At 44.3% G+C, this 26,035-nt stretch overlaps 1 protein-coding gene and 1 long non-coding RNA gene across 3 annotated transcripts in view; one reads left to right on the top strand and one right to left on the bottom strand.

Annotated features, from left to right (window-relative positions):
- Positions 1-26,035, bottom strand: part of LOC125111990 (uncharacterized) — a 248,545-nt gene that overhangs the window by 74,954 nt on the left and 147,556 nt on the right. The gene's annotated exons all lie outside the window — the stretch shown is intronic.
- Positions 1-26,035, top strand: part of TNR (tenascin R) — an 81,960-nt gene that overhangs the window by 40,121 nt on the left and 15,804 nt on the right. For both annotated transcript variants that reach the window (XM_047754209.1, XM_047754210.1), the window contains 9 exons: positions 618-707; positions 1,744-2,007; positions 2,619-2,888; positions 4,092-4,211; positions 5,055-5,201; positions 7,858-7,977; positions 10,994-11,137; positions 11,816-11,946; positions 13,134-13,266. In XM_047754209.1, the coding sequence (XP_047610165.1) occupies positions 618-707; positions 1,744-2,007; positions 2,619-2,888; positions 4,092-4,211; positions 5,055-5,201; positions 7,858-7,977; positions 10,994-11,137; positions 11,816-11,946; positions 13,134-13,266 (1,419 nt within the window). The remainder of the gene's footprint in view (positions 1-617; positions 708-1,743; positions 2,008-2,618; positions 2,889-4,091; positions 4,212-5,054; positions 5,202-7,857; positions 7,978-10,993; positions 11,138-11,815; positions 11,947-13,133; positions 13,267-26,035) is intronic.

Raw genomic sequence — 26,035 nt, 5'->3', positions numbered from 1 at the left:
ATGACTCTATAGCTTTAAGTACCCTGGGGCCGGGATTACAGACCTTGGTAGGGAGCCCACAGCAACAGGACTTCTGAATGGCCCTGCATTAAAGGCCTGACAGCCCTGTGCTCGGCAAGAGAGTCCATCCACAGTTGCTACCCAGAAGGGATGCAAGAGTCTCTATATGGCCCCAGTCCCTACCTATAAAAGGTGCAGCTCAGTCTTTATCCACAATGTCCACAAATGCTTTAAAGGCTTTTGTCCACACAGTCCTTATCAATTACAATTCCCCCAATTCACAATGTAAGCAAGAAATCCCTTCACCAGTTATAGCCAACCTGAGACCCGAGGAAACCTTCCACAGGAGAGCATATTCTGACAAGGGCAGCTTCAATGCCCTCCAAGGAGACCAGCAGCAAGAAGGAAGCTCTGCACTGACCGGTTCATCCTGTTGACTTGATATGGATTTCCTAAGTGGCAAAACTGGGATTTCCTAATAGGTAAAATTATGAGGGGATTCAGGAAGGATTAAACACAAGATCTGAACAAGGGCCTGAGGTCATCCGCTTCCCTCCATTCAGCCTCTCCACCCCCAACACACATGGAATAACATTTTTTTCTGCATCTACCAATAGATCTGGTGCCTGGCACTGAGTATGGAGTTGGAATATCTGCCGTCATGAGCTCACAGCAAAGTGTACCAGCCACCATGAATGCCAGGACAGGTGAGTAGGAGGGCTTCTGTGGAAGGAGGCAAGGACTGGTCAGAAGGCAAGGTCCCTAGTGACCAGGTGCCCATGTGACTATTATCAGCCTAGGAACATCTTTCTTCAGTTCTCAGGGTCCCCGTGCCTAACCTCTGATATCTGACATGCGGGATGGGGTCCCACACTCTTCCCCACAGATCTGTGCATGGTCGCCCTGGTCTGAAAGGCTGCCCACAGCTGTACAGAGCAGAGGTGGAAAATCCCATATAGGCTGGTGTCATAGCAAGACCTTCTAGAGCACCCAACAGCAGGCAAAATGTGGCACTCCTCACCATGTAGGACAGAAGCCCTCAGAAAGGCCACAGGGTAAAGATCTAGACTTAGAAGCAACCCATTCAGTCTAAGGGCAATGGAAAAGTCCACTGAGACCCTTGCTATTCTGGATCCAGCAGTTTTTCATCTAAATCCTGGGCACATTCCAAAATCACTTTAAGTACCCTAGGTACAAGCAGCCTGGGCTGGGCTGGGGATTTTGAACCCATCTCCATCCCAGGGCTATTCAGAATAGACAACCTCTTAGAGAGCTATGTGGACATGGGGCCCCAGGAGTCCTCAGGGCTTATTGCCTGCATACCCATGGCCAGGTCAGTCAAAATGGCATCAGGAACAGAGGTAGCTATGGTTGCCAGGAACAGCATATCTCTGCTTGATGGTGGCTCCTGTTTCGCCCTGGTTGGCTCATTGAGAAAGGCTTGGAGAAAATGAATGTGGAGAGCTTAAAAATCAGCAGCCAGCTTTATCCCAAAGATGCATGTATTCTAGTGGCATTGGAGTTTACTGATGCTTTTCTGTAGATTATTCATCTATATGCCAAGCCCCTGGCCAACTTTCAAAGGGAAGGTGCTTAACAAAGTGTGAGGTCAGCAATGAGAAGCCAATCTTCATGGTCAGCAGACCCGCTAATAGCTTAGAAATCCACAGGGAGTCCAATTCCAATAAATACTGGCCCTTGTGTGAAACTTATGTAAAAGAGACCACTTATGTTGATCCACAGAACTTGACAGCCCTCGAGACCTCATGGTAACAGCCTCCTCAGAAACCTCCATCTCCCTCATCTGGACCAAGGCCAGTGGCCCCATTGACCACTACAGAATCACCTTTACCCCATCCTCTGGGATCGCCTCGGAAGTCACCGTGCCCAAGGACAGGACCTCATATACACTGACAGACCTAGAGCCCGGGGCAGAGTACATCATTTCAATCACAGCGGAGAGGGGTCGGCAGCAGAGCTTGGAATCCACTGTGGATGCCTTCACAGGTGCCAGAGCAGCAGAAATCTCAGCTGCATCCAGGGATTGACGGATCTTAGTGTGAGAAAGTCATCAGGGCAACTCACTCTTCCAAAGCCCCATTTGCTTTAGAGAAAGGAAGAATGTAGATAGAGAAAGAAGAGCTAGAAGAGAAACTAATAAATGCCTCAAGAGGTAATGGTTGGAAGGAAAGGGAGAGATGAACAAGGCTACCTACATGCCTGAAATTTGGGGTCTGGTTTCCTATAGGCTGGACATAGTGGTTGCTTCAGTTCATCTTTCTCTGCCTGCACTAAACCAGTGGGTATTCAGAGGATCCACGGGATCATGTTACATTCCTTCCAGGATAGAGGCTTTAGATCCTAGATCAGCATTATGAATAACTCAAAGAGAAAATGCCAGTTTTACACTGTTGAGAGTGTTCATTTTTCAGTGTGTGGCTTGAAGAAAGGAGGGTGGACAGGACAGGAGTGAGGATGTGGAAACTCTGGGTCATCAGGTGAAGGTGTAGTCCTTACTAACAAGGAAAGCAGATCTCTTCAGCCAGATGGCTCTTCTACCCCAGTGGCCTCACCACCTCACCGGTATTTAAGAACCATCCATGTCCTCTGCTTTGCAGGCTTCCGCCCCATCTCCCATTTGCACTTTTCTCACGTGACCTCCTCCAGTGTGAACATCACCTGGAGCGACCCATCCCCTCCTGCAGACAGGCTCATTCTGAACTACAGTCCCCGGGATGAAGAGGAAGAGATGATGGAGGTCTCCCTGGATGCCACCAAGAGGCATGCTGTCCTGACAGACCTGCAGCCAGCCACCGAGTACATTGTGAACCTGGTGGCCGTCCATGGCACAGTGACTTCTGAGCCAATCGTGGGCTCCATCACCACAGGTGAGGCTGCAGGACTTCATGGCCAGTGATGAAGGGGGTTCTCACAGTTACCTTTGACAAGTCAATGACTTACAAAGAGAAAGCCCTAAGGAGTAGGAGATTATCTCATTTGTCTAGTGAGGGTCCATGAGTTGCTCTGAAACAGCCACCTCTTCCAGGGCTTCACAAAATGTATAAGACAGGAAGCTTCTAAAGGAGGCAGGATGGTTCAATGTCTTGAGGAGGCCAGGGCTTGAGTGCATTGGTCCAGAGGTCCTCCCGCTACCAACTTAGGAGAAGGTCCTAGAGAGAGCTAGTCTCCAAGAGGAAACCCTTCTACCATGAGGAGACATCTGTTCCTGTTCTGGAGAGCCATCTCTTAGCAGCCCAGTAAGTTCGCTGATATGAATGATGCTTCTTCAGAATCCTATGGGACTAACATGCAAACACATAGAAAGCTGATACTCTGAGAATGGGGTTGATCTGCATGTTGTTTGGAAAACACAGGTACTCTGAGATGAACTGGCTCGCTCGCATCTCATCCTCCTCAAATACAATCACAAATATGAGTGTGCATGTGGATGAGGACATGTGTGTTTGGGTGGTTTCCTACATCCTTCCAAGAACTCACAAACTGAACAAGTGGATTAAACACTCAGCTGGTTTTGCCCCTGCAATCTTCCAGTAGTCAAAACCAAAAATACAGCATAAATAAAATACAATTTAGGAAAGTGGATTTGTTCTGGACTTGTGCTCTGAAATCCCTCCACAGTCAATAGCAATTTTTCTAAATTGAACAAAAAGTAGTTGATAAAAAAAATAAAATAAAATAAAATAAGACATAGAGGCAGAGTTGGGTTTGTCTAAGAGAAGTTGCCCCAGAGAAAATGACCATGACTCCCAGTTCAAAACAAAACAAACAAACTTAAAGGAAATTCCCCAATTGGCCTTCAGATAGGTAATGGTAGCTGCACAGGCACAGACCTTGACAGCTTGACTTCATGTTGTTAAAATATTCTCCAGGAGCATGGCTCTGGCCATACCTATGAGGTTTCAGGTGAGACTTCACCCTGATCATGGTTTTAAGAATGCCCTAGGATAAAGTAAATTATTGCCTGCCTCTGGGGTACCATTAGCTCTTGGTCCACATAAAACCAAAAGTAGGATTTCTTTTTCACACTGTGCTTTTCTCTCTTTCTCCCATGACCACCTGGGTCTTCGTAGGAATCGATCCACCCAAAGACATCACAATTAGCAATGTGACCAAGGACTCAGTTATGGTCTCCTGGAGTCCTCCTGTTGCATCTTTTGATTACTATCGAGTATCGTATCGGCCAACACAAGGTAATAAAGTTTATTGATTTCACTACTGCAGCTGGATGAAGATTATTATGGGAGAACTAGAATAGCCCAGAAGATCTCACCCTGCTACAGGCATCTTCCCCCCTCTCTGTAGCATGCTCCATCAGAATGAGAGTGGGTTGATACACTTACTCAGAAAGCAGGCCCTTCACCAGCAGAGTGAAGCATGGTACTTGGTCACCATTATCCAGACAGTGTAGTGAGAAGCAAGGAACTCTAAAAGAATCTGCCAAGAGCTAGGATCACATGCAATTTTCTAAGGATTAAAGCCCAAGGCTAAAACCCCCAGGGCACACCTAAAGATACCTCAGAGTCAGATGGAGCCTTGAAGGGAAGCACAGTGACAGTGGCCTCATTACTGCCATTCCAGCCAAGTTATGAGTCAGAAGAAGTTGGCCCAGACCTCACCTGCATCCTGCCAGTTCTTGCTGGTGCATGTGGAATTGTTAATGAAGTGGAGGGTACACTCGCTGCCAGTGAGGGGGTGAGAGAATTTGCCAGACTATCCTGTCTCTGGGCTGCATGGACCACTCTTGGCAGTCATGCCCTCTATACTGCTTTAGGAGCAGCTTGTTAGAAAACCACTTTTAAAATAATGGTTTTTCTCTTTGTTCCTGGGAACCTATAAAAGGAGGGAGTGGGATCAGCATGCAAGGTCTGTTCAACATCTAACATTTCCAGGCCACCCCTCCCCCCACTGGGTGCTGAGCATTGCACCCATCAGGGCTTCAAGACCAAGCGCCACCAGGAGTTCCTAAGTAGACTGTACGATGAGTGGCGTCAGTGCGGGAGCTGCTGAACTTTAACTCTGGCTTCTGCTCTTAGTGGGACGCCTGGACAGCTCAGTGGTGCCCAACACAGTGACGGAATTCACCATCACCAAGCTGTACCCAGCTACCGAATATGAAATCAGCCTCAACAGCGTGCGGGGCAGGGAGGAGAGTGAGCGCATCTGCACCCTCGTGCACACAGGTGGGCATGTCTCCCTGTCACAGCCCAAGTCAGGACCCTGGCTGAGGACCTGTGACCAACAGAAGAGGCAAAATTGAAGTTATTCCGGCTAATGCACATGACAGTGGTTCCAGGATACCAGGCTCCACTCCTGGGATCACACTGACTCACACCGTTATGCAAAGCAGTCAGCAATTGTCTCCCCTTTGACATTCTTCTGTAATTCCAGTTTAGAGAGTCACCCTTTAAGAGTTTTACTGGTTTAGCTCATAAATTTTCATGGAATTTCCAATACGAAAAGTGACCTTTCAAAGACTCATGACAGAAGTGAATTCCAGAGCAGACATCTGATGCATCCCATCTAATTTTACCTTAGAGGAAAAAGTATGTAGTTATTCCAGGAACAATCCTCGGAGTCATGAAACTCCTCATCCCATATGACTAGAAACCACCCAAGAGCTGCATCAGCGCTTTCCTCTAGAAAATGAGCCCCTTAGATGGGCCTGAGGATAGGGCTCCTGCAGCAGCTCCACTGCCCTCCTTCTCTGACCCCTCAGTCGGCCCATCATGCAGAACTAGGAGAGATTTGCTGTAGAAGTCACGAGAGGGGAAAGCCAACATTTTCTGTTCCCAACCCCCAGACCTACCTCTCAGTAAAGCTATTGTTCCTATAGCACAGAGGAAAACATCCAGCTTGCTAACTGAGAGAGAATGCCTGGATTTCCTGAGGTTGCTTACTTTCCTCAGAGAGTGGTGTTTCCTGCATGAGGGCAATGTAATTGGGAATTCCTCACTGCTTTTGTAGATGCTCTCACAAGCCCAGAAAGAGCATCTCTAAGGCCATGGCTAAAGAAACATTGCTGCAAAAATTCAGAAATAAAACTATTCCTCTAAAAACTACACACAGGATGCTCTCACCTTGCCTAATCTCCTTCTATGTCTATGACTACAGATAATGTAGCCATATTTTTGGTTCAGTCTTCCCCTTTCTATCAAGTTATCTATGACCATAGAAATATCAGCAGATATGAACCTGAAATGATACCCAGTGAGTTAAAAGAAGCCAGCCGGTATGTCCCTTAAAGTCTTAGAAATTCATGGTAAAGAAATTAGGGTTTTCTCAGTGAGGACAATAAAATGGATTTCAAGAGCCTCCTACCCCTAAGGTAAAAGAGAACAGCAACTCAAATGAAAAACTCATTCTTTGGCTTTTGGGGCACAGAGGCAAGCATGTCTAAAGCAGAATTTCAATAGTGTACCAACTCACCCTTCCTTCCTTCAAGTGCAGGAAGAGTTATTTTGGAAACTCCCCATAACCAGATTGCTCATAGAAATAAACGTCTTGTTTTGCTGTTGTTTTCTATTGTTGTTTTAATGTGAGGGCTGTGATTTTTTAACTTTTGAAAATGAGTACTCCTCGGGGTCTCATGGCTAATCTTAGAGAAGTCAAGTTAACCATAGTCTCATAAGACTTTTCTTCTTCTTTTTTTTTTTTAAATGTCCTGAGACTTGGTGCCCGATTTTTTTTAATTTATTTTTTTATTGTTATTTCCCCCAACACACTTTTTTTTCCCACTGTACAGCATGGGAACCCAGTTATACATACACGTATACGTACATTTTTTCTCCCATTGTCGTGCTTTGTTTCTTTTCATGAGGTTACATGTGAAGACCTCGTTCAAGGCACTGATTATGGATACAAATCAGATGTTAAAACTGTAAGCACAATTTATAGTTGTTTCTTTGAAATGAAGGACATAGGCTAGTGATAAAAACCTTCAGTTAGAGAACAAGAGTACAGACCAACAGCACATCTTGGTCCCCCAAAGTAAATTATATGACACGCTGGTTGAACTGATGCCTAAATTATTGTAATAGCATGAATTTCTAAAATAAATCCCAACTTTCTGGAAGGGAGATGAGCTTAGGCATAGAGCTTAGGCAAATGAGAATGCAGACGTGGTGCTCTGAGAAGCAGACTCTGTTCCTCCACAAGCACTCCTGGCTCTTGACCTCTATGCCACAAAAAGGGATCCCCAGGACTCAGGATGGATCAGCCTCCTGAGTAGCAAAGCAAGAATTCAATAATCATATCTGACTTTAAAGGCAACCTGAGGCACATTCTTTATCTCACCCATGTTAACGGAGTCCCTTCGAAGTTCCAGGTGCTGGGGTTACTTCCTGACATAATGGAACTCCCCCCACACTCCCGGAAGTTCATCAACAGAGACTGTTCCACAAGGCATACCCCTTATATGTAAGAAAAGACAAAAGGCCTGGCAAGCATATTCTCTCACTAACTAATGAAATATCACAGTTTCTGTATGTTCGTAGTTTCTCCATCTGGGTTTAAATGTCTGAAACACAATAGCCATACCTTGGGCTCCTCCATAAGATGTGACAGTACTCTCCACATAAGAAGTTAGTGAATGAATTTAAAGGAAGATCTGAGCACAATCAGGGAGCACTGGGTATTTGAGGGAAGGAGGAACAGGAGAAGAGGAAGGGGTGGATGGAATCCGAAGCAGGGAAAGGAAAGAGGTCTTCTCTCACTTGGTTATTTTGTACAACACACCAGCAGACATGCATTATGGGTAAAACTATAGGAGATAGTTCACTGCACTTCCATCCTGCCATTCCTCTTACCTTTACCTGATATTTTCCTATCCTGTTTCAGCCATGGACAATCCTGTGGATCTGACCGCTACCAACATCACTCCAACAGAAGCCCTGTTGCATTGGAGGGCGCCAGTGGGCATAGTGGAGAACTACGTTATTGTTCTCACTCACTTTTCAGGTGAGTGTCTGCAGGTCTATGCATTAGGCATGTGGGAATGGTGGGGACTAGGGCTGAAGAATAGTATGAGAGTGATAAAACAAAACACTTTCTCAGTCTGAGAGAAAATTCGAAATTTTCCTGCTTTAATTTCACCAAAAAGCCCTCAAGATATCCCCCAAATTCTGTGAACTGTTATCAACCATGGGCATTGAGAAAGCTGATTCTAAAAGGTAAAGAAAGGTATGTAACCAAAGGCAATCACAGGCAGACATAGCACTTGAAAGACAAAACTCTGAATTGAGCTGAACTTGCCCCCAAAGTGCTATGGGCAAGAAAACTGACTTTTCTAGATATTTACAGAGTAATGAAAATACTAAAGGACCATGTTTGAAATACATAATCTAAGATAACAGGTGACAAAGGATTCAGAACTATTATTAAGCCTTCCTGCTGCTTTGGTCTTCTCTACCTATATCCAAGCCAAAAGGTTGAGCCACCACGAAATCTTGAGTTTCAACTTTCTCTTCACGATACTTGTTCACCTTAATGCTGTTTGCAAAAATTGAATAGAGAAGCCCAAAGCAAAATAGTGTTGAGTAGTACAAGTGTCTAGGCCTAGGAAAATTCTTCCCCTGCCTAAATTATACATGTGCGCACAGAATATTATGGGTTATAGTCAGGAATCTAGAGAACAAAGATGCCAGAAGACAGAAGGCAGACATATGTTGTAATTTTCGAAAATGACAGACGAAGTCAGTTCCGTAAGCTGCAAAGTCAACTGATTGTCAAAGCTTGGGACATTAAAAACCAAAACAGACTATTAAATAACTTGGAAAACAGTGAGTGATTACTACATACCAGCACAGGTTCACAAAGAATGAATTTTATGAAAGCCACTTTATGTCCTTTTTTTAAATAGGCAAATCTGCTAGCACATATTAGTATCTCAGCACAGCATTAGAAAGACCCACTAATCACTGAGATGGTGGATCATATTTGGAGTTAACATAGCTCACAGAATGACCTTCCTAGGAGAATAAATATCATTATTATGGATACATCCTGACCCACTGTGTGCATGAACAAGCCACTTCAACTCCTACCATCCCTCCTTGTACAGTGTGATCCTGCATTTCTTAACTCTCCCCTGCCTTCTCAAACCACCATGCATTTGTACATGTTCTTTCCTCTACCAGGAAATGCTCTCCCCACCTGTCTGCCTGAAAAACCCCTCTTTCAAGACTTGGTGTTAACAATTTCCTCTGTCAAAGCTCTCATTGTTCCCTTAAGGCAGTTAGATGCACCTGCTCACAGATATGGCATTGCCTCTGCAGCAGCTGGTGTTACTGCTGGGGTGCGGGTTTGATCCCCAGCCCAGCACAACAGATGAAGGTCTGGCATTGCCACAGCTATAGCACAGGTCATGGCTGCAGCTCAGATTCAATCTAATTTCCTTTCATTCAACACTTTTAACGCCTTTCCATGTGCCAAGCCCTCCCTAAGGCTCTAAAGAGTCAGAGACAAAACATGAGTTCTTGTCTTCACAGAAGTCATTCCTGGTGATGATGCAGACAAGTAAACAGTTACAACTCGATGTGGGCACTTTCATGATATGGGCAACCGCAAAACACCTTGGGGAAGAAAGAAGGCAGATCTTAGATACAGTTATTGAAAAAGAGAATAGGGGAAGAAAGGGAATTCCAAGAAAAAGAGCAGCCTGTGAGCATTTGGAGAGAGCTCGGGGAGTTTAAGGAACTGTCATAGTTGATGTGGCTGGAGATTTGACTATTGGCAGTGTGTTGCAAAGGAGGCTATTAAAAAAGATAGAGGCATTATGTGAGCGCTTCCAAAGGGCTATTTTACATTTTAACCTGTTTGCATGCCTTTCTGTGCCTTTAGAGCACAAAAAAACGTGAAACCTCAGCCTTTCCATGGTTTGGAGAAATGCCTAGTAAATTCTGTTAAATGCTGACTAACTCAGGATAATTCTCAAGACACAATAAGAGGGTTGGCCTTGATCTAATGAACAGTTTTATCAACAGCTTGAATGAATACTGAGAAGACATGAATACCAAACTTGTGTATAAAACAAAACTGTGATCAATAGAATCCAAATTCAGATATATTTTAATGAACTGAAACAGTGACCCCAAATCCAGTCAATGAGGCAAAATGCAGTAGAAATGAAAGCAAACTTCCTCCCACGGGTGCAAAAAAATCAACGAAAATCAACTACACAAGGCTAGGTTGGGGAGGGGGTTATAAGTAAGATCTTTGATTAGTAATAATCCAGCATGTGATAACAATACCCCATGACTGTCTCAAAACCCAAAGGATTAATATACATAATTGGCACAAACAGAAGCAGAAATTGACCCTGTTTCTTTCCTTGTCAGTACATCTCAATTATTGTTCTCAGTTCTCCTCTAAGTTTGCATTTAAGCAGGGATACTGATAAATTGTTACTTGTTTAAAGAAAGGCACCCAGGATTGTGACAGTGTTAGAATTACCACATACGTAATGGGGGTTGAGGGTTGAGTTTTCTCAGTCTAGAAGAAAAAAGACATGATTAGGAGGTGGGGGCAGGAACGTGTCATGTAGACAAAGGATCTGGTTTATTCTTGTAACTCCAGAGACCTGAATAGAAATTACACAAAGACAATTTGGCCTCCAAATAGGGAATACGTTTTTCAATTAAGATGCAAAACAAGGTGAGAGGAGATCTTTGTATAGAATAAAATGCTAAGCTAAATAACCTCTGAAAGATTTTTTTTTTGGCAGGAGTTCCCTGTAGTGCAGTGGGTTAAGGATCGAGTGTTGTCACTGCAGTGGTTCTGTTGCTGCTGTGGCTCAGGTTCAGTCTCTGGCCCAGGAATTTCCACATGTTGACGGTGTAGCCAAAAAATAAATAAAAAGCTTTTTTCCCAAATTCCCTAATATTGTATCTTTAGGAAATGCCTTTGGATCTGATTGATACATCTTTCCTGAATTGAATAGCCTTATTCCATCCTTATCTGTATCCATTGATTTCAGTTGCTGGAGAGACCATCCTGGTTGATGGAGACAGTGAGGAGTTCCAGCTCGTTGACCTGCTTCCTAGGACCCACTACACCGTCACTATGTACGCTACCAGTGGGCCTCTCACCAGTGGTACTATCAGCACCAACTTCTCTACTCGTGAGTATATCCTCAGCTACGTATCCTGTATCCTGGGAGGCTTTTGTGGATCCTGAAAATGACCAGTTTCCATGACCTGGACTAGATTACAGCCTATAGGCTTTGGACAATGCAGCTATGAGCTGTTCTTATTTTAGTTAACTGTGGCCCAAGTGCCAATGAAAGTGAGTTGTAGCTCTCTCTTCTTGGTCTGGCTGACAGCAGTAGAAACAGGGCAATAGAGGTCAGTGCCGGGAATGCATCTGGTCCAGAAAAGTCTGATGGATATTTAAGGGCTTGATATAGGGGAGAGAGTTGCTGGGTGCAGTCATGGCCTGGAGAACAGTACAAAAAAAAAAGCACAGATGTGGGAATGTTTTAAGTTCAAGAATGAACTCACAGACATGCGGGTTTAACAAGGTCATGATTTCAGACCCAGAGGGTCAGACTGGAAGCTGTCACATCTAGGCCCAGCAGGCCAGGTGAGGGAAGAGGGGAATAGCTGCAAGAATGATCATGACATGGAATGATTATCTCCTGATCCAGGAGTGCCCTGTATGTTCTTGTCCAAACTAGAAGTGGGGTCAGCACAGGAGCAGCCCAGAGACCTCACAGGTGGACATACTGATCCACATGGCAGGAATCAAAGAGGGGGGAATGGGAGGGGTAGGCACTCCTGGCGTTTTCTCCTCTTTGCAGTCCTGGACGCTCCTGCAAATCTGACAGCCAGTGAAGTCACCAGACAAAGTGCCCTGATCTCCTGGCAGCCTCCCAGAGCAGAGATTGAGAACTACGTCTTGACCTACAAATCCACCGATGGAAGTCGCAAGGTGAGATTTTCTGGAAAAAGGAAAGACCTTTTTTTTTTTTTTTTTTTTGTCAAGCAACCCGTGGGGAACAAACTAGGCTTGCCATTATGGATGCATGGCATGCTGTTGAGGAAAGAGCCCTTGAACGCAAGACAGAGATCTGGATGAGAGTCCTGCCGCCACTGTTACTCTCTACTCAAGTCGAGGCAAAGCACTAAACCTCCCTGAGCCTCAGTTTCTTCTCCAAGTTATGGGGCATCTACCTTGCACCTCCACTCAGTTATGTGATGCAACAAATACAGTGATGTACCAACTCCCAAGCCAATATAAGTACATGCTGTTGGAATGAATTGTCACTGGCAGGGCCAACAAAACATAAGCTGGATACCAAATTTGACAGGCCTGTAGGCCTCAGGATAAGCATTATAAAGGCTATCACTAAATAAATAGCCCACAGTAAAGAGATGACAAATTTCAGTTCCGTTTTGTTTTGTTTTTTGTTTTTTGCTTTTTAGGGCACCTGAGGCAATTGGAAGTTCCCAGGCTAGGGGATGAATTTGAGCTACAGCTGCTGGCCTACACCACAGCCACAGCAGCATGGCATCTGAGCCGCATCTGCAACCTACACCATAACTCACAGCAATTCAGGATCCTTAACCCACTGAGCGAGGCCAGGGATCAAACCCGCATCCTCATGGATACTAGTGGGGTAGTGAACTGCTAAGCCACGAAGGGAACTCCCAAATTTCAGTTTCAGGTGAGCAGTTGAAACAGCCTACCTAGAGCACTGCTTGTCAAACTTTTGTTACCAGTGGAATCCTTTTTTAAAGTGAAATCATACTCAGAAGCCAAATACACAGAATACATTTAAGTAGAGCTACTCTGTTGGACATAGAAGAAGGGAACCTACGATCTGATTCCTCAGGCCTCCAGGAGGCCCAGTGCAATCCGCAAACCCTTGGGTTCAATAATCCAGGGCCCAAGTTTATCCCCACATGCATCCATGAGAATGCTGCTGGCCTCAATCTCACATGGGGAGCTGCTCTCTCTGCTTATTGGAATGGTTTCCTCCCTACATAATGTGGGATGGAAAGGACAAAAATGGCCATTGCAATACTGACCATGGGGGGTCTGGACCTCCCTCCCTTGCTTCTCTCCATGACAAGCTGGTACCTCTTCCATCCCCCTCCCCCGGGCTCATCCTGCAGGAGCTGATTGTGGATGCGGAGGACACGTGGATACGACTGGAGGGCCTGTCGGAGAGTACAGACTACACAGTGCTCCTGCAGGCAGCCCAGGACACTGAGCGGAGTGGTGTCACCTCCACTGCCTTCAGCACAGGTGAGACACTGACGGCCACCTGGATGCCTCTCCTTCCCCGCATGGCGTTTGGCTCCTTGGCAGCCTCTGCTGAGACTTGGCCAGAAAGGAGCCCATCACAGAAACTCAACTGCCTCTTCCTGCAAAGGAAAATAAATATTTCCTCCACTCCTACCTTCCCCAATTCCAAGGCCCTGCCTGGAACCTCTCACTACTCAGGCAACCATAGGAACCAGCAGCTGCAAATTCCTGGTCCACCTGTACCAACTAAATGCACCAAGTCAGACAGCAGACTCCCACTTAGACTTTCCCCAGGTGTTTTCCAGCAGAGTTTGTCCTTCCCTCCTTCCGTCCTCTGCTGCCTGTAATCAGACTCACCTAGTAGAAGTCTCAGTAGCGAAGTCCCAATATTAAATCTACAGTTCTTCATACACAAAGCACTTTGGCATTCCTATGGTCTCAACTCATCCTTATAACAACTGGTGAGAAGGGCCTTCTTAGTCCCATTTCATCACAGATGATGAAACTCAGGTGCATGGAACTCAAATGACTTACAAGGTAGTAAGTGGCTGAGTCAGAATTTGAACCAGGGTCTTCTATGTCCTGGGCTTATCCTGCCTCCCCTCATTTAAGTATCAGCAGAAGATCCTGGAAATGTCCTTAAGAGATAAGGGTATTCTAATGTGTATACAGGAAATAAACTAATATCAAACCTTCAAGGGCTATCTGACAGGCACTGTTCTCACTGCATTACATGTACCCTCTAATTTAATCTTCATGACAGCCTGTGAGGTAGGTTCTAGTGTCCGTATTTACAATGAGGAAATTGGGACACAGAGAGGTGGGGAAACTCACCCAAGACACAACAGCTCTTTGGAGAGCTGGGATTTGACCCCCGTTGTTCTGGCTCTGGGGTCTGTGCTATTAAGCCTTTCTGGGTGTGGGACTGAGCATAGTGTGGGGCACGGGTGGACATGTCTCTTATCACCAGTCATACCTCTGCCTGCCATCTCAGAGCACCAGGATGACAGGGTTCCTGTCCACACCCCAGAGCCCATCCTCCCATCACAGAGAGAGGTGGCCGAAAGTACCCCATTCCTACTCAGGTGCCTCCCCACAAGACTTGTTCTAAATGACAAAACAGGTCACTGGACCAGATACACCAAAATCTCACCAGTGGTTCTTGAGGTTAGTGAGGTAATAAGTCCTCTTTTGCCTTCTTTTTTACACTTTTCAATATCTTGCAAAGTCTCTACCATGAGCACATGAATCAGAAAAACGAGTTTTAATTAAAAAATAAAAATAAACCTTGGTCACACAACCAAGACACGAATCCAAGATGGGTCCTTGCCAAGAGGAATTGAGAGGACACTTGATCTCTTTTATGGGGCTGAAGTCAATTACGCTCACCCTCCGTGACCCTTCAAAGGTGTCTTATCTCAGAACGAAGGCATCACCCTCTTCTTGTTCAAGACCTTCCCTGCACATTCACAGGTTAATTAAGGGGTCCTCTAGGGTTTCCTTTCCCAAACCAGGCTACCACCCCAAAAGCCAGGGGTTGGAGCTTTTCACTGAATTAAAATTTTTCTTCCCCTAAACATGATACAGATGACGGAAACATAAACAGAGCCCCAATTTGCATATTTATTAGGTCTAAACTAATCATCTCATTCCTCAAATGCATGGGTTTCAGTGCCTGCTCAATGTAGTATGAGCTTTCAATTCCCACCCTGGTAGTACCATAACTAGTGGTTGTGAGCAGTACGACGATATGCCTGAGGTTTCTGCAATATCTTGCAGCTGTACTTTGCTCAGATCACCCAGGCTGTTAAAATATGCCAGCTTCTATGCCAACCACTGGCCCCTCTTGGATGATGCTGCCCTGAACAGGTGTGCCACAGTTTGAGTCTAGAATCCCAAATCCAACTGGGAGCTCAGCAAGATCCAATAAGCAGAGGGTTGACAATTCGTGGAAATCTGGCAAGGAGCCCAGGGTAGTGGCTTTGTTCGGTGGATAGCACAGGGGGACCCTCAGAATGTATTTAGGTATTTGTTTTTATGAGACTGCAACTGACATTGGGCCCCTGCAGCATGACCAATATCCCTCAGAAAGGAGAACATGAAGAGCCCTCTTGCCAATACAACCAGTGTAGTTACTGCCTGAGTAGCTCCATGCAGTTTGGGGAACCAGAGGACTTGCCACTACAGCTACCATGGTATATGGCAAAGATAGGTCCATGTTTGGTAGCTTTTGCAGAGTTTTACTAAAAAGCTCAAATTTAAATTTCAATCATTGGTGCGTACCAAAATCTGCTGGCCTTGCCTTGGAGATTTATCAGAATCCATTGAAATAAACAGCTGCAGGATGCAGAGTTTGGGGACATGTGACATGACCTTGTACAAAGCCTGGCACACAGCAGGCATAATGGTAGTTGAATGGAATAGTTAAATCCCAGCTGCAGAGCACAGAAGAGGGGTTTCTGGTGAAACAAAGCTGTAGGAGGAGAGGATTCTCAGGATCCCTCAAAGGGATGCCACACGCAAAGGGCTAAGCCAGAAGAGTATGATGCTCAATGTCCTAATCACAGGCTCTTTCTGACACCCACATGCAAATTTCCTGAGTGAATTATGCAAATCCTACCATCATTTGCATGTCAATATTAATGAGTCCTCATTGTCTGTGCCATGTATTCTCTCCTTTTCTACCCCCATCCTCCAACTCTTCCACCAAAACAGCAAGTTTTATTAAAAAAGAAGACAAGTATACTAGCTTCCTAAGTATGGGGGTGGAGATGTTATCAAAAAGGACTGGAATTCACTTGACAGACAGCATGACCTAGACCCTTTTAGGAGGAATATGGGGAAAAAGAGGCCTCAGGCACATGGGCACCCAGGTGTTTCTCATCCAGAACACCCCTGTCTGCCCAGGATATCTTCTGAGCTCCCCTGAGACTGGGTTTCCTCTGGGCAGAGTGGTTGGGGCAGCAGCACTTCAGGTCTGATCCTGCCATTCTCTGAGCCTCCCTGGATGCTCAGCCCATCCCAACCCACCCTCTCCCCACCATCATGAGCAGTACTTACTCCCCTCACACACCCAAAGCCACAGAGCACACCCTGCAAGCTCCATCTGCAGGATCGTGTCATCCTTAAAAGGAAAAAAAGAGAGAGAGTAAGAGATAGAGAGAAAGAAATAAGGGTAAGAAACAAAAGTAAAGTGTTTTCACTTACTGCAAAGATTGATCGGCTGCCAGCTTGAACCCCATGGAGCACTCCTGCCTAGCGAGAGGTCTGAGAAAACCAGAGCATCCTGTGTGATGGCAAACCAGGGCTGATGGATTTATAGGCTAATTTTGTCCTAGTAACCAGCATCCCTTCCAACTTCACCGACAGTACCTGAACTTCCCACTTAGCAGCATCCTATTCTTAGGACAGGCTGATCTCAGCTGATGGTTCTAAGCATGTTTATTTCGTATCTCAGGGAACAAAAGAGCTTAAAGCTGGGCCCCAAAGTGGCCTCCGTTCACTGACAAACCCTCATCTTGTCCTGAGTAGGCCAAGGAAAGAGACTTGTTTCAAGTAGATGCCTACCTGATGGTCTGGGGAAAAGCTGAGTTGTTAAAAAATAAAATAAAAGAGAGAGAAGGAAAAAAAAAAAGTAAAAAATTGACTCCCACAAAACCTCAAAAAACTCCTTTGATCAAGATATCTCCCTTTGTTGCATTCCTGCCGTATAACATAAGCCCATTTCATTCTTTCCATCATGTTAATAGCTTCCTGTCCTCTTGTCTCTGGTGTTTGCACAAGACTCTGGGGGGAATTAAACACAAGTAGTAGGGAAGAGAAAAAATATGGATACATTATTTATAATTTACTGTCGCCTGAAATTTCATCCAAGGTCTACTTGTCTTTTAGAGACATGAATATAAATGAGGAAACAAATATTCCCCACAGAGCATCAGGGACTTGGTGAAATGATCTTCTGAGAAGCAGATTTCATTGTCTATTTTAATACTATAAGAAGCAAACAAGCTGCTCGCTAAAGCTTGTCCTCAGAGACAGTGAACACTATAAAATAGGTTGTCTTGACCTTGAGGTTAAGCGAAGACAATCATTTTCAGAGGTACCCAGAGATAGGTAATGAGAAGTTTTCTTTATTGCCTTTACTCCTGTCCATCCTCTCCCACAGCCCGGCTGAGCTGCTCTCTGGGGCTTTTCAGGAAAGCATTGAGAGTGTACTCTACCACAAGCTTCAGTTTCTGAGGTTGTGGAAATTAGTGAAGATGGGCAAATGCTGGGTTCTGGAACAAGAGATGGTGAACTATGCAATTCCACGTGATTCTGAATTGGAAAGGAAAGCCTGAGCATCACTATCCGTTGCTGTCAGGTCCTACACGTGCCACACCTGCCTGGCCCAAAGTAGGGCACTGCAGGGGCTTCTTTCCACTCACTACTTAGAAACAGCTCGAATTCCTGCTTGATTGAGTCAAGCAAACCCCTAAAAGGAGAGGCCCACCTGCTTTCTTTGGATCCTGGCTGTAGGGAAGACGGTCAGGCCCAAGCATCCCATGTGAACGAACCATTCCCATCCCTGCACAGCATGGATAGATAGATGGGCATCGGATGAGAGGTTTGAATTAATCATACCACTCAGCTTATTACATACCACCAGCGCCCATGTCCAACACAGTCACTTGTATATTTTTTTCACTTATTTCCCTTTACCCCCATCTTTTCTTGCATCTTCTATAGGCAACCATTCTCATGCATTAAATTCGTAAACTTTTGTTGTATGTGTTTTTAAGAAAGATGTTTTTATAAAATGGCCTTGAGCCTAATATATTTCAAACACATGTATGTAAATGTTACTGGATTACATAACTCATTCCCTATTCTGTTTTTTGCTCAGAACCAATTTTAAGATCCATCTATGCTGTTATGCATGTGTACTCTTTGCAAAATACCACACACTGTGCACCCATTGCTTTTCACGTCTTCATTCTCCTAAAGATGGGCACCACATTGTCCCCAGTCGCCCGCCACCACAAGAGGTGTTACAGTAAATACCTCATACGTGTCCACTTATAAACCAGTGAGGCAATACCTTTGGTATATATGCCCAGAAGAGGAATTGCTGGGTCATAGGGTATGCGTTTATATAGTTTCACTAAGTATTGCTCTCCTATATGGCTGTACTGGTCTACACTCCCTCCAACAGAGCATGAAGGCTCCTCTTTCCTAATGACATGTGTCATTCTTCTATGACTTGACATGATCCAGCTTCGTCATTTTTGACAGTCTAATAGGCACAATTGCTATGTCATTGTTCTAGTTAAATTTCATTAAATAACGTGTGATTTTTAACATCTCTTCATATGTTTGTTAGCCTTTCGAGTTTCCTTGTTCTGTAAATGATCTGTTCATAGAGTTTGTCCGTCTTTCTATCAGGGTTCTTCTGCAACATAGCTATTATCTATTATTATATGAACTTTTGAAGTCTTTCTTTAGAAATCTTTCCCTGCCTGCAGGACACAAAGATATTCTTCTACACGTTCTTCTATTAACTCTCCGGATTTATTTTTATATCTATCTAATCTAGTTTGTATGCAAGAATTAGGTAGGGATGCAGTTTTATTTTCCTTTCTACAGTGAGCCAATTTCCCCAGCATCTTTTACTAAGCAATCCATCCTTCTTCCATTGATTTGTGGTGCTGTATTATAGAGTTCCCATATATACATGGATCTGTCTCTGAACTCTGAACTCCCTGTTCTAGTCCATGCTCTATTTATCTGTTTTTGTCAACACTATGTTGCTTTTTTTAATGCCTTGCCACCATGTTTAATGTTTTTGACATCCTAATTTACAAATAGGATGTCAAACATCCTATTTTACAAATATACATACATTTGTGTGTGTGCGTGAATGTATCTGTTAACTACTTATTGTGGATATAGGTGACTTTACTACTTTGGTCTTTTAAACATCCCACTAACTTATAAGTGGTTGATCCACTATCTTTACTACACGTTTGCTTTTACCAACGAGATTTTTCCTTTTGTAATGGTCATGTTTCTAATGACAGTTTTTTCCTTTCCACTTGAAGTCTCTTTTTTTTAGTTTTTTTTTTTAAGCTTTATTGAAGTATAGTTGATTTACGAGGTTGTGATAATTTCTGCTGTACAACAAAGTGATTCACTTATATATGTACACACATCCATTCTCCTTCAGATTCTTTTCCCACATGGACTATCACAGAATATTGGGTAGGGTTCCCTGTGCTATACAGCAGGTCCCTGTTGGCCAATTATTCCATATACCTCAGTGTGCATATGCTAACCGCAAACCCCCAGTCCATCCCTCTCCTACCCACCTGTCCCCTTTGGTAACCAGAAGTTTTTCAGTCTGTGAGTCTGTTTGATTCTGCAAATAAATTCATCTGTATCCTTTTTTTAGATTCCACATATAAGTGATATATGATGTTTGTCTTTCACTGTCTAACTTCACTTAGTATGATCAGAAATCTCTTTTACTGTTGCTGTAAAATGCTGAACTCTTTTAGCTTTTGTTTGTCTGTACAACTCTTTTTAACTCTCCTTTAAATCAGAAAGACTACATTGCTGGACAGAGTATGGTTGTATTTTTTTCCTTTCACCACTTTGAATATGTCATACCATTCCCTTCTGGCCTGCAAAGTTTCTGCTGAAAAATCAGCTGAAAGTCTTATGGCTGTCCCTTTGTATGAAATTAGCCGCTTTTCCCTTGCTGCTTATAAGATTCTTTATCTTTAATTTTTGCCTTGTGTCTTGGTGTGGATCTGTAGTCTCATCTTGTTTGAAACTCTGTTTCCTGGAGTAGGATGTCAATTTCCTTCCCTAGATTAGGGAAGTTTTGAGCTATTATTTCTTCAAATAAGTTCACTGCCCTTTTCTTCCCGCTCTTTTCCTTCTGGGGCCCATGTAATGTGAGTGTTAGTACACATATCTTAAACCTCTGGAACAAAACTTTAAATTTAAATTTTTTTTTTCTTCTGTTCAGCTTAGGTGATTTCCACTACTCTGTTTTCCAGTTCTCTGATCCATTCCTCTGTATCATCTAATCCACCATTGGTTCCTTTTAATGCATGTTTAAACATTTCAGTTATCGTGTTCTTTGGCTCTGTTTGGGTCTTCTTTATATTTTTTTACCTCTTTGTTAAACTCCTCGCTGCATTCATTCATTCTTCTTCCGAGGTCATTAAGCCTCTTTGTGATCATTACCTTGAACTCTTTTGGGTAGATTGCTCATCCCCACTTTGCTTAGCTCTTCTGAGGTTTTGTCTTGTTTCTTCACTGGAACATGTTCCTCTGTCTTCTCATTTTGCCTTATTCTCTGTTTTTAGGTAGGTAAGTTACGTTTCCAATCTTGGATAAGTGGCCTTATGTAGGAGGTGTCCTGTGGGGCCCAGCAGCACATTCCCCTCAGGCCACCAGAGCTACATTCTCTAGGGGTGCCCGCTATGTGGTCTGTGAAGACCCTTCTGTAGTGGTGGAGCTGATTGCTGTGGGTGTGAGGGCAGGTGGAGCTGACTACCGTGGGTGTGTGGGTAGGGAGGGCTGGCCCCTGGCCTGGTTGGCTGCCAGGCCCTGACAACCATGTGGTGGCTGGTGGGCGGGACCAGGACCTGTCGAGCCTAGCTGTGTGGCCCAGGAGGTCCAAGGCTAGTGCCAGGCCACTGGTTGGGGGTGGGGGGTAAGCCCCCGGTACTAATACGCCAGAGGTAGGATTCCAAAATGATGCTTGCCAGCACCAGTGTCCTCCTGGTAGGAGTGGCTCCCCAAAATGACTGCCACTAGCATCTGTGTCCTCAGAGGGCATCCCCGTTGCCTCTTGCCTCTTTGGGAGGCTCTCCAAGATCAGTAAGTGGCTCTGACCCAGGTTTCTTTCAAATTACTGCCTCCGTACTAGTACTTACTTGCCACTATCTCCCTCATTCCAGACCCTGGCCTCAACTAAGGTGGTTAGGAAAGGCCTCTTTTTGAGCTGAGACATTTGAGCCAGGACTTGAATGATGAGAGTAAGTCACACAAGAAAAGCATTCCAAGCATAGGGAAGAGTAATTATTACACCCCGAGGGAGGAAGAAATTTGACATGTTCTGTTCAACAGATTAGAAGAAAGGCAGTGAGGGAGTTCCCTGGTGCCTAATGGTTAAGGACTCAGCAATGTCACTTCTATGGCTTAGGTTACTGCTGTGGCTCAGGTTGGATCCCTGGCCCAGGAACCTCTGCATCTCTGCATACCACAGTGGCAGTCAAAAAAAAAAAAAAAAAAAAAAAGACAAGCCAGCGAGAAAGAGGGAAGAGTACAGGAGTCCAATGTGAAGAGTCAGAGGATGAGAGATTTGTAAGTTGTGGTAAGGATTTTAGATTTTATTCTAACTGCAAGAAGCCATGGCAATTGGAGCCATCACATCAAAGAAGATATTGCAGAGTTTTCAGCAAGTGAGAGAAAGGATGAGTTTCAAATTTACATTATGAAAGAATACTCTGGTTAAAATATGGTGAATGGGAGTTCCCGTCGTGGCGCAGTGGTTAACAAATCCGACTAAGAACCATGAGGTTGCGGGTTCGGTCCCTGCCCTTGCTCGGTGGGTTGGGGATCCGGTGTTGCCGTGAGCTGTGGTGTAGGTTGCAGATGCAGCTCGGATCCTGTGTTGCTGTGGCTCTGGTGTAGGCCGGTGGCTACAGCTCTGATTTGAACCCTGGCCTGGGAACCTCCATATGCCACAGGAGCGGCCCAAGAAATGGCAAAAGACAAAAAAATAAGAATAATAAAATTAAAAATATATATGGCAAATGAGAGTTCCTGCTGTGGCACAACAGGATCAGTGGCATTTTGGGAGAGCTGGGGTGTGGGTTTGATCCCCCACCCAGCACAGTGGGTTGGGGATCCACCATTGCTGTAGCTGCAGCTTAGGTCACAACTATGGCATAGATCTGATCCCTGGCCTGGGGAACTCCATATGCCACAGGGCAGCCAAAAAAGAAAAAAAATATATATATATATATATAGTGAATGGATGCAAGTGGAGCCAGAATGGCAGAAGAGACCAGATAGGGGGCATTACCCTGACCCACCCATATTAAACCAAGAGCCACAGGAAGGGGCCAGAATGGAAGCTGCCAGTCTGCGATCAGCTGATGTGACGTGGAAATGGGTCTTCTGACATAAGGGAATCCAAGGAACAGTAAGGCAAATTATGTCAGAACATTTCTGTACTATTAGGGCGTCTTTGGCTGATCTTTGAAGGGAAGATTTAGTCTGCAGAATTTAAGGACCTTCCTCAGAAACTCTGCTAAGATAGAGAAATCCATGCTGTCTACTGCTCAGTCAATTCTATGTTCCCATTGACTCCTTAAAGGCTATTGTCATCTCTCAACCTACATTCCCACTACTACCTGCTGAATGGGGTCCTACCTCCACTGTCACTCCCATTTAACTTGTTCTCCACACTACAATGAGAATGATCTTTTTAAAAACTTGAGCTTAAAGTCCATCCATGGATTCTTTATCCTATTTCCTTTAGAAGGTTCAACCCCTAAAATGGCATGATCCAGTCAGTCCCTCTTATCTCCTCAAGGCTCTCCCTCATCCACCCAACCCAGTCCTTTCTCTTGTTTCATGGCTAAAATCTGCAGTTTCCCATATAGGCCATGTTTTGCACAGACCAGGAACACTCCTCTTGCACTAATTTGTGGTTAACTTCTACATCCAGTTCTTTAAACAAGAAGCACTTTCTGATTAGCACTTGTAATCCCTGCCCCATACCAGGATACACTGCTCACTCTACCCTCAACAGCCCCAGAATTCACTACATATTCACTTCCATGTTTTGATAGCTCCCTCTCTTTTCCAGAACACTTAGAACTTGGGGTTATACTTGTCTGTTTCTCCCACCAGAGTGTGAGCAATCTGAAAGACGGGATTATGCCTTTTTCTTCCTTATATTCCAATCTCTTAGTCCAGTATTTAGATACCAATGGATACTTCCTATATGTTCAATGAATAAATGCACAAATGAATGAACAGGTAAATGAATTGGAAGATGCTATGAAGGAGTCTGGGAAAAAAACCTAAGTGCAGGTGGCCAGAAGTAGTCTCATCTGTGCTATGGAGCAGCACCCTTTTCTCTGCCGTTGCAGAGAGACCTGCTGAGGTTCTCAGAGAGAAACACTGATATGGCCTCAATTGTGATGCTAAGGCCATTAAGAGTGGGCAGTGGCACAGTCTCCAAAGCCGTTAACTCTGACCATTTTAAAGACGCCATTCAAGAACACAAAGCAAATAAGGGACAGGGCAGGGACAGAAAGAGTCTCTTCCTTCACTCCCAGCTGGCTGCTGGCTCTCTGTATGCACCTGGTGTCACGTAGCTCACTTCCCTCTACTCTGCATTCAGCCTCTGGATGCCCAAAACAAACCAATTTCTGAGCAATTCTTCCAGTGAGTGCTCCAGTCCTGCTCATCTCCAAATTACAGTTAGAAACATTTAACCATGAGACATTTCAGTGCACCGATCACTTGGCATTGCTTTCATCTTAACTTGGCAATCACCAAAGCCTACACTAAAAGGAAAAAAAGGGAAAAAAAAGGTCCTTTGTCAGGCCAGGCCCTAATAATTGTATCAAAGGGAAAGGGAAGAAAAGTCGTCTAGTTTTGTTTTTAGTGCCCTGGGAAAAATTACTGGGATGACCTATGTTAGGATTAAAGGTGAGTCTCTGATGGTATGATACAGTATAATATCCAGAGAGCTAGGGAAGCCTGAAATCCATTCTGACTGCCTCCTAAAAATGTATGAAACCATAGCATACACACAATGAACAAAGCTGATTGGGAATCGGCATATTCTTTGTTTAGCTAAGCCAGAGTTCAATAACCCCAGAACAGAATTTGATGGTAAAAACTTTTGAATACAAAGCTTACATGCAAGGATAATTAGAGTCTCTTATCTCCTCCAATCAGTGTAAGTCTTGGGACCAGTCCACTTAGACATGTTTATTGGGAAAGAGGGAGAAAAAGAAAGCGAGAGAGAAGGAAGGGAAGAAAGAATAGGGAAAGGAAAGAAGGGAAAAAACGGTGGGGAAAGAGAGACAGACACACTCCATACATTTATCCACCCAACCATGTAGATCTCGACAAAGAAAGCAGACCACTGGGCCCCTTGCAGTACAGTCTAGCTAACCAGTCCCACCTCTGGACCTCTAAGAGAAGAGGAAAGTGTGCCAGAGAAAGAGTGGGGTTCAAGTCCAGCCGATCTTCAGGCTCACCTGAGGAGCGTTGGTGAAACACTAATTCCTGACACCCACCCCCAGGTTCAGTAGGGTATCAGTAAATCTGCTGCAGAACCCAGGAAGCTGAATTTTAACAGTCCCTGGTTTGGGAACAATTAGTTAGCCTGCTTCCTTTCATCTGGCGAAAAGGAATGATAATTTGATCAGTGACTGGTGGTGCCAGGTAAAACTTTGGCAGTCTCCAGAGCCAGAGAAGGGTGGAGAGGAGTGGTTTCATGGTAAATGTCTCCTCCAAGTTCCCAGGATGTGAAAATGCCAGGCTGGATATTCTTTTGATTTTCTTTTTATTAAGACAGACTAAATTACAGTAAATGGAATCTCTAAACCACCAGGTGGCCCTGCCATTGGTCAGAGGTAAGGCAAGTGCACTCGGCAGCTATGCATCAGCCCCACATATTTAGTGAGCATTCCCACCGACCAGTCCAATATGAGGGTCCAGAAGGAAGAAAATATGACCCCTTCTCTCCCAGGTACTATCTGAGACCTTCATCCCATCTAAATTTTGCTGCCCCTTAGGTCATACTTTTTTCTTAAGTTGATTTTATTTCCATTTCCTGACTTTATAAAAATGAATCCTTCTTTTATATGACAGCCCTTCAAATATTTAAAAACCTCTCTCCCCCAGAGCAGGTCATCTCAATTTACTATATTTGTTTTTGGTAGTTCTACCTTTAAAGCAAGTAATATGTTTGAGCTTTTTGAAAGTATCTGTAATATAAATATGAAATAATCTACATTATCAAGGGGGAGAAGCCTGTATAAGATCATTTATATACCTATTCTAAAGTCTGGCTTGGCTTTCTATGTGTATTTGAATGAGGCTGTCAATTTGAGGTTTGGGGGAAAATGTCCTATTGCAAACACACTGGGTGTTAGGAAAAGACTGGGGGTTCCAGCCTCTTTAAGGAGCTGAGCTGATTTAGGAGAGAGGGCTACTAATGTGTAAGGTAGGAGCGAACAGAAGACCAAGAATGTATTAATCTAAAATGAGAAACTCAGGCAGTGAGAGAAGAGAGGAGGAAGGATGGCAGATAGTAGTTGCTCCAAAGACCAGCTAGAGAAGGGCTTGGAAGCCAGGAAATACGCACTGTCTCCCAAAGCAGAAGGGGAGGAAAAGGCGCTCCCTCTCACCTGTCCCCTGAAACACACCTCTAGGAACAGGTGGGATCCGGAGCAATAAGGAACTCTAGAATAGGCTGGAGATGAAAGCTGAGAGCTTTCCTGTAGCTATTAAGCAAATACGTTTTGGGAGGTTAAGATATTTAATATGAACATAAAACTTTTTGAGGTAACTTTAACCTTTGAGGCTTTACATGCTTACAAGATAAATACAGATGGTAGTTAATCAATCATTTGCTGTCTGGACAGATGTAGATCTGGTAAACTGTTCCATATGTTAAATTCCCTATCTTCATAGAGTGCAAGGAGCCCTTGACCTGGGGTCTGAAAACTTGAGTTCAAGGGAA

The sequence above is a fragment of the Phacochoerus africanus genome, chromosome 11 (assembly GCF_016906955.1).
Source record: "Phacochoerus africanus isolate WHEZ1 chromosome 11, ROS_Pafr_v1, whole genome shotgun sequence".
Lineage (NCBI taxonomy): Eukaryota > Metazoa > Chordata > Mammalia > Artiodactyla > Suidae > Phacochoerus > Phacochoerus africanus.
Note: the sequence above shows the minus strand (reverse complement) of the source record. Positions and strands in the feature narration are given on the sequence as shown.